The sequence below is a fragment of the Sceloporus occidentalis genome, unplaced genomic scaffold, assembly GCF_023333645.1.
Source record: "Sceloporus occidentalis isolate IW3139 unplaced genomic scaffold, rSceOcc1.0.p SCAF_127, whole genome shotgun sequence".
NCBI classification, from domain to species: Eukaryota; Metazoa; Chordata; class Lepidosauria; order Squamata; family Phrynosomatidae; genus Sceloporus; species Sceloporus occidentalis.
The window spans coordinates 1,360,405-1,376,491 of NW_028317107.1; the positions used below are offsets into that span (position 1 = coordinate 1,360,405).

At 39.4% G+C, this 16,087-nt stretch overlaps 1 protein-coding gene across 1 annotated transcript in view; it reads right to left on the reverse strand.

Moving 5' to 3' along the window:
* Window positions 1-16,087, reverse strand: part of LOC149281821 (carboxyl-terminal PDZ ligand of neuronal nitric oxide synthase protein-like) — a 45,103-nt gene that overhangs the window by 26,523 nt on the left and 2,493 nt on the right. Inside the window, exon 2 of the mRNA XM_089498977.1 lies at window positions 10,438-10,509. Within this exon, the coding sequence (XP_089355103.1) occupies window positions 10,438-10,509 (72 nt within the window). The remainder of the gene's footprint in view (window positions 1-10,437; window positions 10,510-16,087) is intronic.

Genomic DNA, 16,087 nt, shown 5'->3' on the forward strand with positions numbered 1-16,087 from the left:
CTGAATTTAACATTTTTAACTAATTTAAGCATTAGCAGCGTCATTTCTAGTACTGTTGAAGAACCAAAATTTTCGTACAAATAATTATTTCTAATCATGTAAAATGTTGTCTAATTTTTTATTTTTATTTTTTTTCCCCAATGTTTAATGTTTAGGTTGTTGCTTTAGAAAAAAAAGATTTATGGACTATCTTATTTTATCATTGAATCTTCAAACCTTCTTTAAGTGAAAAGAATAAAATAAAATAATAATAATACAATTATATGCTACATTTTACATGATGTAAATGTTTTGAATGATGTAAATGTTTTGAATGATGTAAATGTTTTATGGAAGTGGAACAGCACCTCGAACACACGGGAAAATGAAGCTAGTCTCGAAACGAATCCCTCTTCTGTCTTAACAATTGAAGGCTCGGGATACTGTTGCAAAAGAAATATTTTTTTCGTAACTGTATCTTTGCCAAAACAGACATTTTATGATATTAATGGCATGCATGGCTTTCCAGTTTCAGCTGGGAGGCAGACAAATAGACCCAATTATTTTTAGCAATACTCAGATCTCACAAGCGGTTTGTAGCAGATTAAAAATCCGACGTCGTGTGAAATATAAGCTTGTCGGTCCGGCAGATGGCTCATATCTGGCTGTCGACGTTTAAAGAAAGCGTACAATTTCCCATTCTTCCCGAAATCATTGTTGCTTTTCATTACGCTCGGAAGATTCACAATGCAATACAGCGAGCGGCAAAAATCACATCAATCACCCCAGATACTTGACTTGGGTCTTTCAAAGACGGGGAGTCAATTTATCCCATCAAAACCTGACTGGGAACATCAGATAACCCAAATATTGGCTTATTATCGTCCACAGATTTCTCCAGATCTAATGGACTCGGTGGCTCAGGTGGTATTTCGGGTTTCATCAAAAACACTGTGGGATGTAATGGTCCTAACCATGTCAAGTGCAGTGAAGGCATGTGTTTATACATGAAAAGCGGCTTGAACAAGTTTGGTCCTTACAGGCTTCCTGAATATCTGACGTGAGGGTCTTTTTTGTGACGTTTTATGGTCTAAGCTTGACCAAAGTTGAACCACTTGATGTAGCACCACAATATCTAATAATCATGATGTATGTGGCCCTACCAGCCACCAGCCCACCAGGCATCTTCCCGATGTGCCAGATGGCCAGTCCAGACCCGATGGGTAAGGTGCTACATTGAAAGTACTTATTAGAAGAAGCCAAATTCAAATTTAGGTGAGAGGACACGGCACGCGATGCCTCTCTGATGTCTTCATTGTGGCGGTAATAGAGAAACCCAAAGTTTGTGGGTCATACAAGTGTCTCTTTAAAGTCCATGTTCTTGCAGTCAACTGTCACATCCACGGCTATAGACGTTTCGCACTCCGTCGAAGGTAGGCTAAGTGAGTCTTATGAACGCTGCATTTTGTTCTGAGATACAGCTTCCTAGAAATTATATTAGTCGTTCCTTTTACACAACATCAAAAGGGCCGTGCGCATTGAGGCCTTCCAGAGAATCACAAAAGCTTTTTTTTTTTAAAGAAAAATGAAATAAAAAGTGCAAAAGACTAATGTACTCTAGAAAAAGAATTCTCGCCTCATTTACAAACAACCCTGCCTCGGTCAAGGTGCAATAAAGTAATAATTCAGTCAACTTTACATATATATATATATAGCTACGTTTACCTAGGTTTACCCCAGAGTCTCCTAGTGAAGGTTTGCTTCCCCGGGTCTCTGGGTCAGTTTCTGACCATGCCCAATCCCCGCCTATGCTCTGCCCACTCCCCACCCACTTTAGCCTGTCCCCTCCCACTAAAGACTGGAGATAGCCACACCCCTACGTGATGCCACTCTACAGAACAGGAAGAGCTCTAAATATACTTCATAAATGAGTTTAATACTAAAATTTGCCAAAATGGCCGTGATTTAAAGTAAACGGAGAATGTTATTTTTCCCTTCTATAAAGAGAGCGTTTATGTCATAAAACCAAAATTTACTCTAAATCCTTTCAATTTCAGACAAACAAATTCCAATTTCTCAGCGTAAAGGCAGTAAAAAGCATATAATATTTACGATTCTATAAAAATTATTTTACCCTCCGCTGACGGCACAATATAAAAAAAGCTGCCCATTCAAAGATTTCCAACCCAGGGCTTAAAAATGCGCTTTTTGTGTCCGAATATAAAACTGAGAACAATGAGTATAAAAAATAGGATTATTATTTTGGAAGACGAGGTGCTTTTGGTAGACAGATGAATGGGGGACGAGAAGGAGCCCGTCTGCTTTAAGTATTTTCAGCGCCAGGGTAATAATTATTCATAAGCGAACATCGGGACTACGATATTGCATAAGATGCTCTCATGCACAAAAGGAGCTCTGACAATGAATAATGTAATGATTGTTGTTTCCGTAGCAACAATAAGGATTTATTGATGAGAAAACTGCAGAAAATATTTCTGACTCAGTCTTTTAAAAATGGATCGTAAAGCACGGAGGGCTTGTGATTGAGGGAGAGCTACGCATCATAAAGAAGATTTATTTAATTGTCTGGAGAAAGTTTATCTTTTTAATAAAATAAAAAAAACAAAACGGTAGATTCAGCAAATTTTGGCATTATATAAATATTAACCATAATAATACAATGACCATATATAAATAATATAAATATGGGTACTTGGAGGTGTTTATTGGGGCTTTGATGATTTAATTACATTTTATAAATTCAGCTTCCAAGCAATGCTTGATCTGATTACTGGATCAAGACAGAAGAAGATGTAGAAGACGAGACCTCTAAGGTCTTCAAAGCATTTAGTCTTCCAAAAAAGGCTCCCTCTTCTCTGGGACCAATATGAGTTTATACATATTAAAACTATATTTAACTTACCATATTGAAACTATAAAATTGCTATTATTCTTCTTAATAATTAATAATTAATAATCTTCATAATAATAAAAGTAATAATAATAATTATTAGAATAATATATGTATTATTGTTCATATTACTATATTTATTTTAATATTAACAACAATAATAATAATAATATTTAATATTATATTAACAATAATAATAATATTTAATATATTAACAATTATATTTATTATCATTATTATTGCTAATATTATAATATTAAATATTATTGGTAATATATTAATATTATAATATTAAATATTATTATATTAATATATTAACAATAATATTTAATATAATATTAACAATAATAATATTTAATATATTAACAATAATATTTATTATTATTGCTAATATTATAATATTAATTATTATATTAATATATTAACAATAATATTTAATATAATATTAACAATAATAATATTTAATATTATAATATTAACAATAATAATAATAATATTGGTTTCATCTCAAGGGATAGGGCAGTGTTTTAGTTTGACACAGAATGCTATTATCTTAATGATGTCATACAATAGAACTTGCGGGTTGGGGCCAAATAAATACCCTTGAGGGCCACATCTGACCACGAGGCTCTTGACGGACAACATTGTCGCAGAGACGGCACAAACCAAAATGAAAAATGAAAATATTCAATGAATGCTAATTTCTAAACCAGATAAGTAAATACACCAAAATATTATGTTTACCGTCCTCAGAATCATAACAGCTGCTTCCCGCGGACTTATTAATTACCGTTAGTGTTCCAAAAACAGCACACCTTTAAGGACACGATGTAAGAAACCGCGTGTCCTCAACGGCACCGTTACCTCCAGCAGAAGAGACGGCTCGGTTTACTACGCCCCGGAGGATTTCATTCCTTAAACTGTGTTTTCATTCTTGATTTTTATTAGTTGTTTTGCTAAAAGGATTTTCCATTTAATTCAAACTACATATGTGACATTCAATTACTGCATGATAATTCCTCCCCTTTAAGTTATCTCTCCACTATTGTTAAGTTGCTGGTTCAGGCAGCCTTTGTAAGGGGGGGGGGGGAGAGGAGAGACAACTAAAAACCTGTTTTTATCTAATTTTGTCCCAATAAACCCCCTTTATCTGCAGACCTGGAGGCGCCGTTGCTGTCAGTCATGTGATATTTTGGGTGACTTTCCCGGCTCAAACACCACACTGAGCTGATGCTTCATGGCAATGCTAATGAAGTCCTTCCTCCATAGACTTTTAATAGTCAGAGAGTCCAGATGGGAGATTTAGACTGAGTCATTCTATTATTTCCCACAGGCAGTATGATAAGGAGTCGGGGTGTTTAGTAGATCGGGGCTCAGATAACAGAGAGAGAATCATACAAACGGCTGATATGCAGCTGCCTGAAAACATATTGTGTAAAAACAAAAATAGCACAATCTTTTTTTGAAAACTTATTTGCCCATCACGCCTGTGTTCCAATGGCCCATTATCACTCCCATCACTCCTGTGTTCCAATGGCCCTTTATCACTCCCATCACTCCTGTGTTCCAATGGCCCTTTATCACTCCCATCACTCCTGTGTTCCAATGGCCCTTTATCACTCCCATCACTCCTGTGTTCCAATGGCCCTTTATCACCCCCATCACTCCTGTGTTCCAATGGCTCTTTATCACTCCCATCACTCCTGTGTTCCAATGGCACTTTATCACTCCCATCACTCCTGTGTTCCAATGGCCCATTATCACTCCCATCACTCCTGTGTTCCAATGGCTCTTTATCACTCCCATCACTCCTGTGTTCCAATGGCCCTTTATCACTCCCATCACTCCTGTGTTCCAATTGCACGTTGTGTTCGCTGATCCAAGTTTAAGTATAAAAGGATAATTGATCGTTAGAAACCCTTTTTGTAATTATGTTACAGCCAGAAATATCCTTGTTTTCCATGAAAACAGCTGAGTGACCCCAAACTTTTGCACGGTTATGTATATAATAAGACATTCAGTCTCCCAGAATAAATAAACGTGAAAATATTAAAACAGACTTTAAGTTACATGTTATTGTAAGAACTTAAATTCCGTCGAGGGAATTGTTTGTTTTTTTTTTCTGCCCCGGTTGGACGTCCTGTACTTATTAACGGTAAAAGAGTGCCATGCATATAAATTCGGTTGTTCTCGCTGGACATTCAAGGTCAAGTAAATTTATGCAGAACCAATTTAGAAAAAAAAGAGCACTTAATTGGCGGATTTGAATATCATTATTTTTGTTAATAAAAATACCCGGATCCTTAATTAATAACACAGGCTTCCAAAAAAAAAGTCCGGCGTATTTTTGGCATAAAAGAAACTCTCATTGGTATTAAGGATAATAAATAAGATAAAAGTCAACTTTAGAGGATTTCTTGCAGAGTTCAGACAATTAAAAAGATTCGGTAAACCCGCTGTTCTCCTTGATGTGACAGTTTTACTCAATACTGAGGTTCTTGTACCCCCCCCTCTTCTTTTGTGAAACAGAAGCAGACGGCACTCTGCCAAAATCACTGCTTCGCACCTGCTCCACTTATAAAATGTTTCATGTCTGGAAGCTATGGAGTATCTTATATCAATTTACCTTTATTTTCTTTCTAATCGCTTCAAGGGACAGTTTAATACCCCTGATTCCTTAATAATAACAATAATGACAATAATAGTAATGATAACAAATAATTATAAATAAAAATAACAATTAATAATAGTAAGCATAATCTTTATCATTACTATAAATATTATTTAATAGTAATAATAATAACAACTAGTAGTAATAATAATAATATTACTCTTAATAATTACTATTATTACTACTATTAGTATTACTACTATTTGTCATAGTTATTATTACTATTATTATTACTATTATTACTACTAATAATTATATTAATAGTAGTACTAATAATAAATATTATTATTACTATTATTATTACTATTATTATTGCTATTATTAATACTACTAATAATTATATTAATAGTAGTAATAATAAATATTAGTATTATTATTACTAATATTTTTTATTAGTTGTTATTACTAATAATATTATTACTGGTATTACTACAAAAAATTATAATAGTAATATTAATGATATTATTACTATAATTACTACTAATAATAGTAATAATAATAAAAAATACATGAACAAAATAATAATTAACAAGAAGATGGTGGAACTAAAAACGTGTAGATAAACTCAACATTAACAATTTAAATACTGTCTATGTGATACATCAAATAATGGGGGGAAAAGTTTTTGGTTTTTTTATACAAATCACTACCAATTTGAATGCTCTCATGTCTTCCAGCGTAAGTTTTTTTTAATTGTAATTAATTTGTAATTTAATTTTGCAGCGTGGAGGAAGCCGTCATTGGCCTCACCTCGAGCAGGAAGTTGCCTGCTACAACAGGAAGTAGTGTGTGCTGCAGCATATTGCTACCCCCACTCCAGGCAACAACAAAAAAAAGGACATATTAACTAAAAGTAAAAACAGTATTAAAAAGATGGAAAGTTTGTTTATTTCAAATGTTTTTGAATTTTATCAAATGTTTTTTAAACACATCGATTAAATCCCTGCACAGTCCAAAGCCTCTCTATCTCGGTATGGTGTCGGATCAAACACACAGAAACCTTGGCTTTAAATCGAAGTCTCTGAGACAGAGCCCTTGCTGAGCGTAAAGCTCCACTCGACTGAAATCCCCTCCAAACCCGCGCTCTCTTTCAGCCACATTCCACACATCTGTGAGTTTAAAGAAGTGAAGACTCTATAAATTAATTCATTTTAATGCGGATATTACATTGGAGATTTTAAGAGTAGTGGAATCGTGGAACACCCTTCCAGCAGTTATGGGGCAAATTACATATATTCCCAAAGGAATCGCGTAGAAAGGGTTAATGAATGCCACGCTTATTAACGACACGTCTCTCCGTGTTCCAGGGTGTTCGCTTGCGAGCATGCCGTGTCATGAGCAGCCTCCGTGTGCTGGGGCATGTTATAATCTGTAAACCTGGAACATGTTCCAATGCGTGTCATCACTTCATAGCGTGGCTCACAACAGGATGATCAACACGACAGATAAGACAACTCCTGGCTTTGGGGGGGATGCCCAAAGAGTTAATAGTGATACATAGTGGTGATTTTTCCCCCGCTGGGGTTAATGTAGAGGTCGCTGTTGGAGAGGAAACGTGCGTACGGCTATAACGAGTGAGCGGCCCAGCACCTCAACAGTTAAAATGAGGAGTCATTTTGGAAAATACATTGTGTCAGTGAATCGGGAAGCCGGGGGGCGGGGCTTGAAATGTAGAGTGTCACTCAAACTGGCAGTCCTAGTGAGCATGTGCAGAATCTGGCACATGCTCAGTATGGATTCTCCTGTATCCCTGGCAGGAGACAGTTGGGGGTATGTTTTCCAGGTACCCCTAATAACACGGCCTGTTCTGCTTAGAAGTATTTCCGAACATATGTTCCCTGCGCGTCCCCATCGGCTATACATGTTTTTATCTCTGGAAAGCACGTATGGAAAGGCGGGGGAAGGGCTCGCCGGTGTTATTCCAAAGCTTCGTACAACAGCTCCAGGGCAGAATAAAATGTTTTAATAAAAAAAATTATTACACAGCTATTTAAAAAGGATGTTTCTAGTGACAGCTCCGTCATTCTACATGCGCAAATCTAGCACGCGGCTGATACGGAAGCCTGAAAGGGTCAATTGTTAGATCAAGCGACGGCTAATAATTGCGCCGAGCCTCCTACTTTAGATTTAAAATGATATATATATATATATTTCTGATGACAGATAAGAAACATTTGGACCCATCCAACCCATAACACCTTATTCGTCGTATTAACCTCTGCCACTTCTGCTGGATGGATATTCCCCTTATCCACCACCCTCCCTGTGATAAACTAAAGTTTCTTATCTTAGCATCTACTGCTGTACTTTGCTAAATCCCATTTAATTAAGAATGTTCTTTTGGCTCCAGAATCCATAATAAATGCGTTCGTCCTGCAGGGGTATAAGCAGCCGAGCGCAGGCGTTTAACCGTTTGCTGACACGCGTATAATTAGCAGAGATTAGTTAAATTGACGATGAGGCAGATACGTACTGGGAGATTAACGCCCAATTTCCAAAATTCTGCACAAACCTTAAAATGGATAAAGCAAAATAAGTAACCCGGCTATTTACACAGCGGAGATAACGGGAAACTGTTTTGGCTTTGAACGAAAAGCAAATTTTGACCATTAAAATTACATGAAGTGGATCAGAAATCCAGCGCAGACGGGGTTAATGTTGTAAATGTCTATTGTAGCTGGAAACGGCTGATTTGTAATAGAATATCTTCATACGCGCTCATCACTCTTTATCACTCCCATCACTCCTGTGTTCCAACGGCCCTTTATCACTCCCATCACTCCTGTGTTCCAATGGCTCTTTATCACTCCCATCACTCCTGTGTTCCAATGGCCCTTTATCACTCCCATCACTCCTGTGTTCCAATGGCCCTTTATCACTCCCATCACTCCTGTGTTCCAATGGCCCTTTATCACTCCCATCACTCCTGTGTTCCAATGGCACGTTGTGTTCGCTGATCCAAGTTTAAGTTTAAAAGGCTAATTGGTCATTAGAAAACCCTTTTGCAATTATGTTACAGCCAGAAATGTATTTATTTTCCAACAAAACAGCCCAAACTCTTGAATTATTTATTCACTATATATATATATATATATATATATATATATATATATATAGTGAAAAAACGAGACCAACGACTGATTAAGGTTCGAATCTTTACAGCAGGAGAGATGGGGGCCGAAAGGGGCCAAACAGCCGGCAGGTCCTATGATTCGGTTTATATATAAGCCATATTATGTATAAGTGCACTGGATTCCTCCTATCAGGTAATGTGTGTTGCTGCTGAGGGTTACAAACATTAATAGAACCATGACAGCTCCGAGCCAGCCGTGCCGGGGAGAGACCCAATCATCTTATTAATTCCTCGGAGTAAAAAGCCTTTTTTCTCCCCGGTGAATACAAGAAGCCGGAGCCATTTACCTTCTCGTTTCCATTTCATTTACCAGTAAAACGGCCACCTTTTGCACGGCTCGGCGTCAGTGATAGGAAGCCACGCGAGAGAATAATTGCCATGGGCAACGTAGTCCTGACAACCGGGGACGGAAAAAACGTCTCACTGCGGGAAACCTCGCAAACAAGACGTGATCCGTACAGTGCATGTATATATATATATCAGAGCGAGGGGGACTCTGCCGGGACCCTGCGCTATAATAGATCGCAAGCTCTTTATTTAAATAACATTTTTAAATGTCTTTTGATTTAGGGCTTTATTGTTACACAAAATAACCAGCAAGAGATACAAAGTAACGGAAGAAGAATTCTATATACAAAGTTTCATTTATAAAGCCGTTCCCTGCTGCTTCTATACACATTATCGGGGCTTTTAGGGCTGTAGAACCCTGCGATACCCTCATACCCAGCAAACATTCTGACCTCCTAGAAAAGACGGGCATCAGGGGAGGGGAGAGGGGCATCGGGGAAGGAATGAGGGGCATCAGGGAAGGAACGAGGGGCACATGCATGGCACAGGAGGGAGGGGGTAATAAAAGCCAGGATTTTGTTGATTTTGATCCCCTTTGAAACTGACCGATCAACTGTACTACCCTGTTGCCCTGTATTTGGCCCTGCCGGGAGGGGCTCTGACACTCAAATTGATTCAAATAATCCCCATTGAGTTTTTCAGCCACGTAGTCCCGATGGCATGCAAAGATGTGTCTGTCTGCCCCGCCAGCCTCCCCGGCAGCTGTATTCAGAGGAACACTGGGCTTATTCCCTGACTCACTGCCAGGACTTCAGAGTCCCGTCTCATACTCTGACCCAACAGATCCCTCCAAATGTGGGCTGTCTGAACAGCACAACTTGGATCCAAGTTCTCCGTAGGCCCCCAACACCAACGGCCAACCCCCCGACATACAGCCAACTCCACGCTACTACTACTACTACTACTGCTCTATTTAACAAGCACAATGAGGCCCTAAACCATACGTATAAATGGCCCTTTTGCCCCTATAGGGGTAGAACCCAAATATTTGATTTAACGGAATGTAAGCTTCTACTCAAACTGTGGGTTCCACCAAAACAATGAAGAACAGATTCTCTCTTTAGACAGTAATTACGCGCAGGGAATTAATGGTCCTCGCGTTCCAGATGTTTCCGAATGCCGTATTCATCACAACCCATGGAATTTGTCGACACGCAGACATTCAGCGTATCATACTACCTCCCTGAAGACACGAAGCCTTATGAGGTCCTTGACTTTATCTCATCTTCATAGTAGCCCCCCACTAATCTCAAGACGGCCAAGAGTTTTTTCTTAGTGGAAACCAACGTTTATTCTCCAAAAACCACCATGTTGGATCCCCAAGATCCAGCGCTCCCTTTTACTTCTGACATCACAAGCCGAGTGACTTTTAAATGGAACATGCAGGGGGCTTACCCGAATTCTTCTCATCGCGGCCACGATCTCCACCCGACTGTTTGGCCTCGGCACATCCAGACTTCCGATGTACTAGACGGGGAAACGAGAAGACATGAAGAGGGGTCAACAGACGGAATCCAATACAATGATACGTAAAGGAGAGACTTAAATATCGTCAATAGAAATTTTCTATTCTGGTACAGAAAGTTAAAAAAATAAATAAAAAAATATAGTATATATATATATTGTGACCTTCTTTAAACCAGACCTGTCAGTTCTCCTGCAGCACAGACAATTAGGAAGTTTTACTTTACTGAGAGGGTAGTAGATAAGAGGAACAGCCTCCCACCAGAAATGGTAGCAGCTAATAGAGTGAGGGTATTAAACATGCATGGGATAGGCATTTGGCTCCTGAATCTAAGACTATTAAGTTTTGATTAATGTTTGAGTCTTTACAGCAGGAAGATTGGGCAGACTAGACGGGGGCCGAATGGGGCCGATCAGCTGGCAGATTCTGTGTTCCATCTGAATAAGGGACCTGTTAGGTCTTAAAAGCAGCTACATATGTTTTCTGTGATCATTGGTCCGGCAAAAGGTATCAATAACATCACAGATGACAAAACATGCGTCTGCGCCGGTGCCGGACATCGCTGGGGAAAGAAAAAGAAAAAGAAAGAAAAAAAAAAAAAAAGAAAAGAAAAAGAAAAAAGAAAAGACACAGGATTCCACGAGCTATGAAAAGAACTTATTATCACGAAAAAATGGTCAGTGCGGCCTTTGTCCGTGAGCGGTAATAAAACTCCAGCTGAGGGATTATCTTGAAAGATGTAATTTTTATCATCCCATACCAGAAAAAAACAAAAACGTTATCGGACTTAGTTCCAGGTTTATCACTTAGCGGCGGGTGAAATAAGCCGCAGATGACAGACCGTTTCACAAACAACCTCTGTTCTTTACGATACGGCGGTGAGAGCGCCGCTATCCGCCATCAGCCCGGCGCTAAATTGGATCCATTTATCTGCTCTGGAATCAAGCCGACGAAAACGATTCTCATAATCCCATAACGCATCGCGCTGACACCGACGGCGCCCCCAAAAGTGTCACCGCTTTCCGGAAGATTTACGATGCTCGGCACGTTCTGCGGTCATCCGGGATCAACGGAACAAAGTGTGTTTAGAGTCTTAAGAGGGTCCGCCACCAAATCCACGGTTTTAACCAACTTAATGGTGTTCACAGATTCCACTGAGATTATATAGATAGCTTCCTGTTCTTAGGATCTGTGGGATTATTCCTCCCCACTGGGTTAGTTCTCCCCGATTCATAAGGAGCTGCACCCCTTTAGGCAGCCTTTTTAAAGGGTTGGGTGAAAAAAGGGAATATATTACCCCCATTTCAGGTGTCCAAATGCAATAATAATTAAAAATATATATTTTTATTTTTTTTGACCAGCCTACTCTGTTTTTGACTCATTCTGTAACAGCCTGTCTTCATCCTACTTAACGGGGGGGGGGGGACTGCTTGCCGCCTGCCTTTACTCGCAATCACGCGCCAAGCCGCTCTGTAAGGTTATCCGCTGGCTGCATATTCAGTGTTATTGAGAATAAATAATCGCCTGCTGAACGCGCCGCAGGGGGGGGGGGGCGATGATGAGTGGCCTCTGCAACATGAAAGTTTGTCAAATGGCACCGTTCCCGGTGGCAACGAGGACAAGGAAGCTTTCGGTGCCCCCGCCGAGACGCTAGAGACCCGTAACTTCATGAATTCTCGTGCTCCGGGAATGGTTCCTTCCAATAAACTAGAAGCTCCTGTTTATTCGAGAAAGGAAGACGTGGAATAAAAACTTGGGATGTCATACTTGGCCAAGACTGGGTGTCTACATGAAGGGGTCTCACGGGTCTTTGGGACCTCCCCAATTAATTATATTCTTTAAAATGTGTTTACTGGTTTTTTTTTTATGGTTTCTCCCATAAAATATATCCAGTTTGCTTTTTTAGAACGCTTAAACTCAGATACGCGGGACATTTTACTAAGGCCAAAGAGCCTGACGTTCTCCACCACACCCAAGGTTCAACCTTGGCTTCTCTTTGGCATACTCTCTAGGGCTTGACTAGGAGTCTCCGGGGGAAGCCATGCTTCCCAGAGTCTCCAGGTCAGTTTCCTTTATCTTCAGCCACGGGAGAGGCATGTGACCATGCCCATGTCCCGCCCACTCCCTGCCCACTTTTCCCCACCTACATTCCCGCCCACAAAAGGCACAACAACCCCGTAAGAGGGAGAACTCAGGGTGTCCTAACTCCGGAAGCTCCCAGGTAGGCCCATTGGCCATACATAGTTTTCCCACAGGGTGCTCCCTTCTCCAGATCAGAACTTGATGTCCAATTAGCCAATAGAATGTGAAATTTCTGTATCATGTGGTCCACAGATGAGTTATAATTGTTACGATAATACCTATGAAACCTTTCAACAATATCGAAGCCAGAGGTGGACGCCATTTAGCAAACAAGCCACGTGTTCGGTTCATCAATGGTCACCATTTCTCTACGGATTCCATCTTATTGTTACCCTCTTAAAGGTAAGAAACGTAGTGCCTGTAACTCTCGAGCCCAAGAGCATGGAACATCTCTTCGATGAGATAGAGAGGTAGCATCACGCATGACGTGACAAATCCCTAGAGCCTGGGTTCTGCGGCTCATACAGATGTTACAGGGTACGACTAACTTCTCTGAGATTTAGAATTCTATCAATCGTTTCCTTTGGACTCCTTTGGAAAAAAGAATTTGTCAAAAAACGATAATACTCAAACAAATTACTGTGTAAAAAATGTAATCTGTGCAGCCAATCGGTGACGTAAAACTTATGGACTTCGGAGACGAAGGAGTTGGGGAGCTGCAGCTTCTCCTAAAGGAAACTCATTCATTTTTAGATTTTTTTTTCGTATTAAAGTAATTACAACGTTCTCTAATATGTAGTCTTTATTCAAGGTCCTGCTTGGAACACTGGAGAGTCCTTTTCATGTCTTTTTTTTTCCCCCATGGAATTCTTCTTTTTTTGACAGATAATTACCCTGCCCGCTATGTTTCAGTTCGAGCCCAGCTGGAAGCCGGGGACATTGTATAAAAAATAAATCCATGGCTTCTGCTGCTTTTGGGAATGGAAAGCACTATATCATGCCGACTGTCAGCCTCGTCCAGCTCTCGCCGTGTCTGGAAGTTTAATTCCATAATAGTAACTTTTTTTCTGGGTTCACATCCCGGCTAAGGGTAGATTTTTTTTTCTTTTCATTATGCTTAATGCCCCCGTCACCCCTGGTCATGATAGGGAGTTTCACACTGATTACAGAATCCACTGACTTCTATCAATTCTAAAGCATCACCGGTTGGCTCCATATGCAAATTGAATGCTATGGAGAATTTGCATATGGTGTCACATGCACATTACGGGGGGGAGTCAATACATTTCACATAATTATGTCTACTGTGATCTACATAATCGCTGTCATTTTGCTTGCGCTAGGTAATGACCAGAAGCCAACAATGAACTGCGTAGACAAACAATTTGTATCAAGAGTATCACATCACAGATCAAAATATGTATCCAGAACCCCAGATATAAACATAGGAGATGTATAGTATTTATCTATATAGGATATATAGTACCCAGGATATAACCGGGAAATGGTTGTCCTCTAGAGTGTCAGCTCACAAGCCGAGCCCTCTTTACCTAATGTTTGGGTTCTTCTTAGTCTGTTAGTTCTAGTCTTATCAGACCAATTGAATGTATGGACCGTTAGAAGTGCCTTGGAAATTGTTGGCGCTATATGATAATAATAATAATAATAATAATAATAAATAATAATAATAATAACAATAATAAAAAATATGTATTGTTTTGTATAAAATGCCACCATATTCCGCAGCACTGCTCAATGAGTAAACAGGACATAAGAAGTATTCCATTTAACATAATTCAACTTACAGAAACAACAGGTAAAGGGGGGGGCTGCTATTTCTAGAGGATAATAATAATAATAATAACATTATTTACATTACATATTATTTATGTCCCTTGGGAATTGATATTATGTATACGGAAGACTTAAAAAACATTACAAATGCTCTGTTACTTTTTAACAAATCCAGCCTGTCTGCAAATAAAAAAAAACATGAAAAAAAATAAATATATAATAATAATAAATATATATATATTTATTTTTTTTTATTTAAAAAAAAAAAGGTCCTCGTAAGCGCCATCTGCCACCAGAGCTAACGAAAGAGCTGATTAACGCGCACAATCACATAAAAAAGAAAACCGAAAAAACAACAGTTAGTGGCCTTTGAACTGGAACGGCGAGGGTTAATTGGTTCATTTTCAAATGCACGCTAGGCAGATATTCCCGGCTCGTCTAAATTTGGAAGGAAGGTTAAATATTAATACATTTGCTCCGTTCGGATTAACTTATCTTTGAAGAGCAAAGAAAAAAGAATAATAAAAAAAAAAAGGCATAATTTTCCTGAATAAGCGATAAATGCGACTGTCTCTTTAGAGCGTCCGAGTGGGTTGTTAGAAACAATTACCAGTCAGCACCAGCCGACCGCGTTAAATTCGACTCGACAGATCAGTCCAAACCGAATCGCTTAATAATTATTCAGAGATGTCAGGAATCGGGAGTTTAGCAGACACAAAACCTGCATTCGTCCAAAAAAAAAACCCCGATAAAAAAAAGGAGGGGAAACTAAATGAATCGGATTATGCAATTTATGGATAAAAGTCTAATTTCGGTGGTTGTTTTCATCTTTTTCTACATCAATAGACATGGGTAAGTGAAAGGGTTAATCTCGAAGGACTTTTTTTAACCTATGTAACAGTGTAACGTGAGCATCACAAAAAAAATAAAAATAAAAAAAATATATATATATATATAAAATATATACAGAATATTTTTTTTTTATCCCGCTCTATATATCGCTGATGATGTCATTAAAGGGACCCTCCGGTGTATTAAAGTACTTTGTGAGAATTTGAACCTGAAATAAATAAATGCCTTTCGGAAGAAGCTGCAGCTCCCCACTTCCTTTGTGTTCTGATGACTCGTAACACTGATTGGCTGCTGGAAGCAACCAATCAGAAGCAAGAAAGCGCTCCCTTTGACATGAATGCTGGGGCTTACTGCACATTGGGGGTCAGTGGGCAATGTGGCAGGGGGTGTTTTACACCTTCTGCATGGCAACTAGCTTAAGGGGGCACGGAAAGGGGCATATGCACATGGGGGAGGGGGCATCTGCAGAATCCCCCCCCCATGTATTTGTAAGGCTGATGTGACAGATTTAAAGGGACCTCTCGGCTATCGTACGCATTAAGCGTACTCTCTATGATCGCTGCGCCGTCTCTTTAAGGGTAGCATCCAGTCAGGTGGGGGGTTTTAGAATGGGGGGGGGCATCTGGTTACCCCGGCTTAAAGGTTCATTGTTCTAGGCTCGGTTGAGACAATCGGCACGTGGAGACGCTTCTTCTAGAACAAACGCGGCGTTCTCGGGGGCTCGGTATCCGGACGGGAGTACGATGGATTCCCTTTAACCGGTTTCTCGCTGGGGGGGGGTATTAATATGCCGTCTGCACATGAATCGCGCGCGTCTATAAAGCGAGGTCATTAAGGTTTAAGGATGTCTGG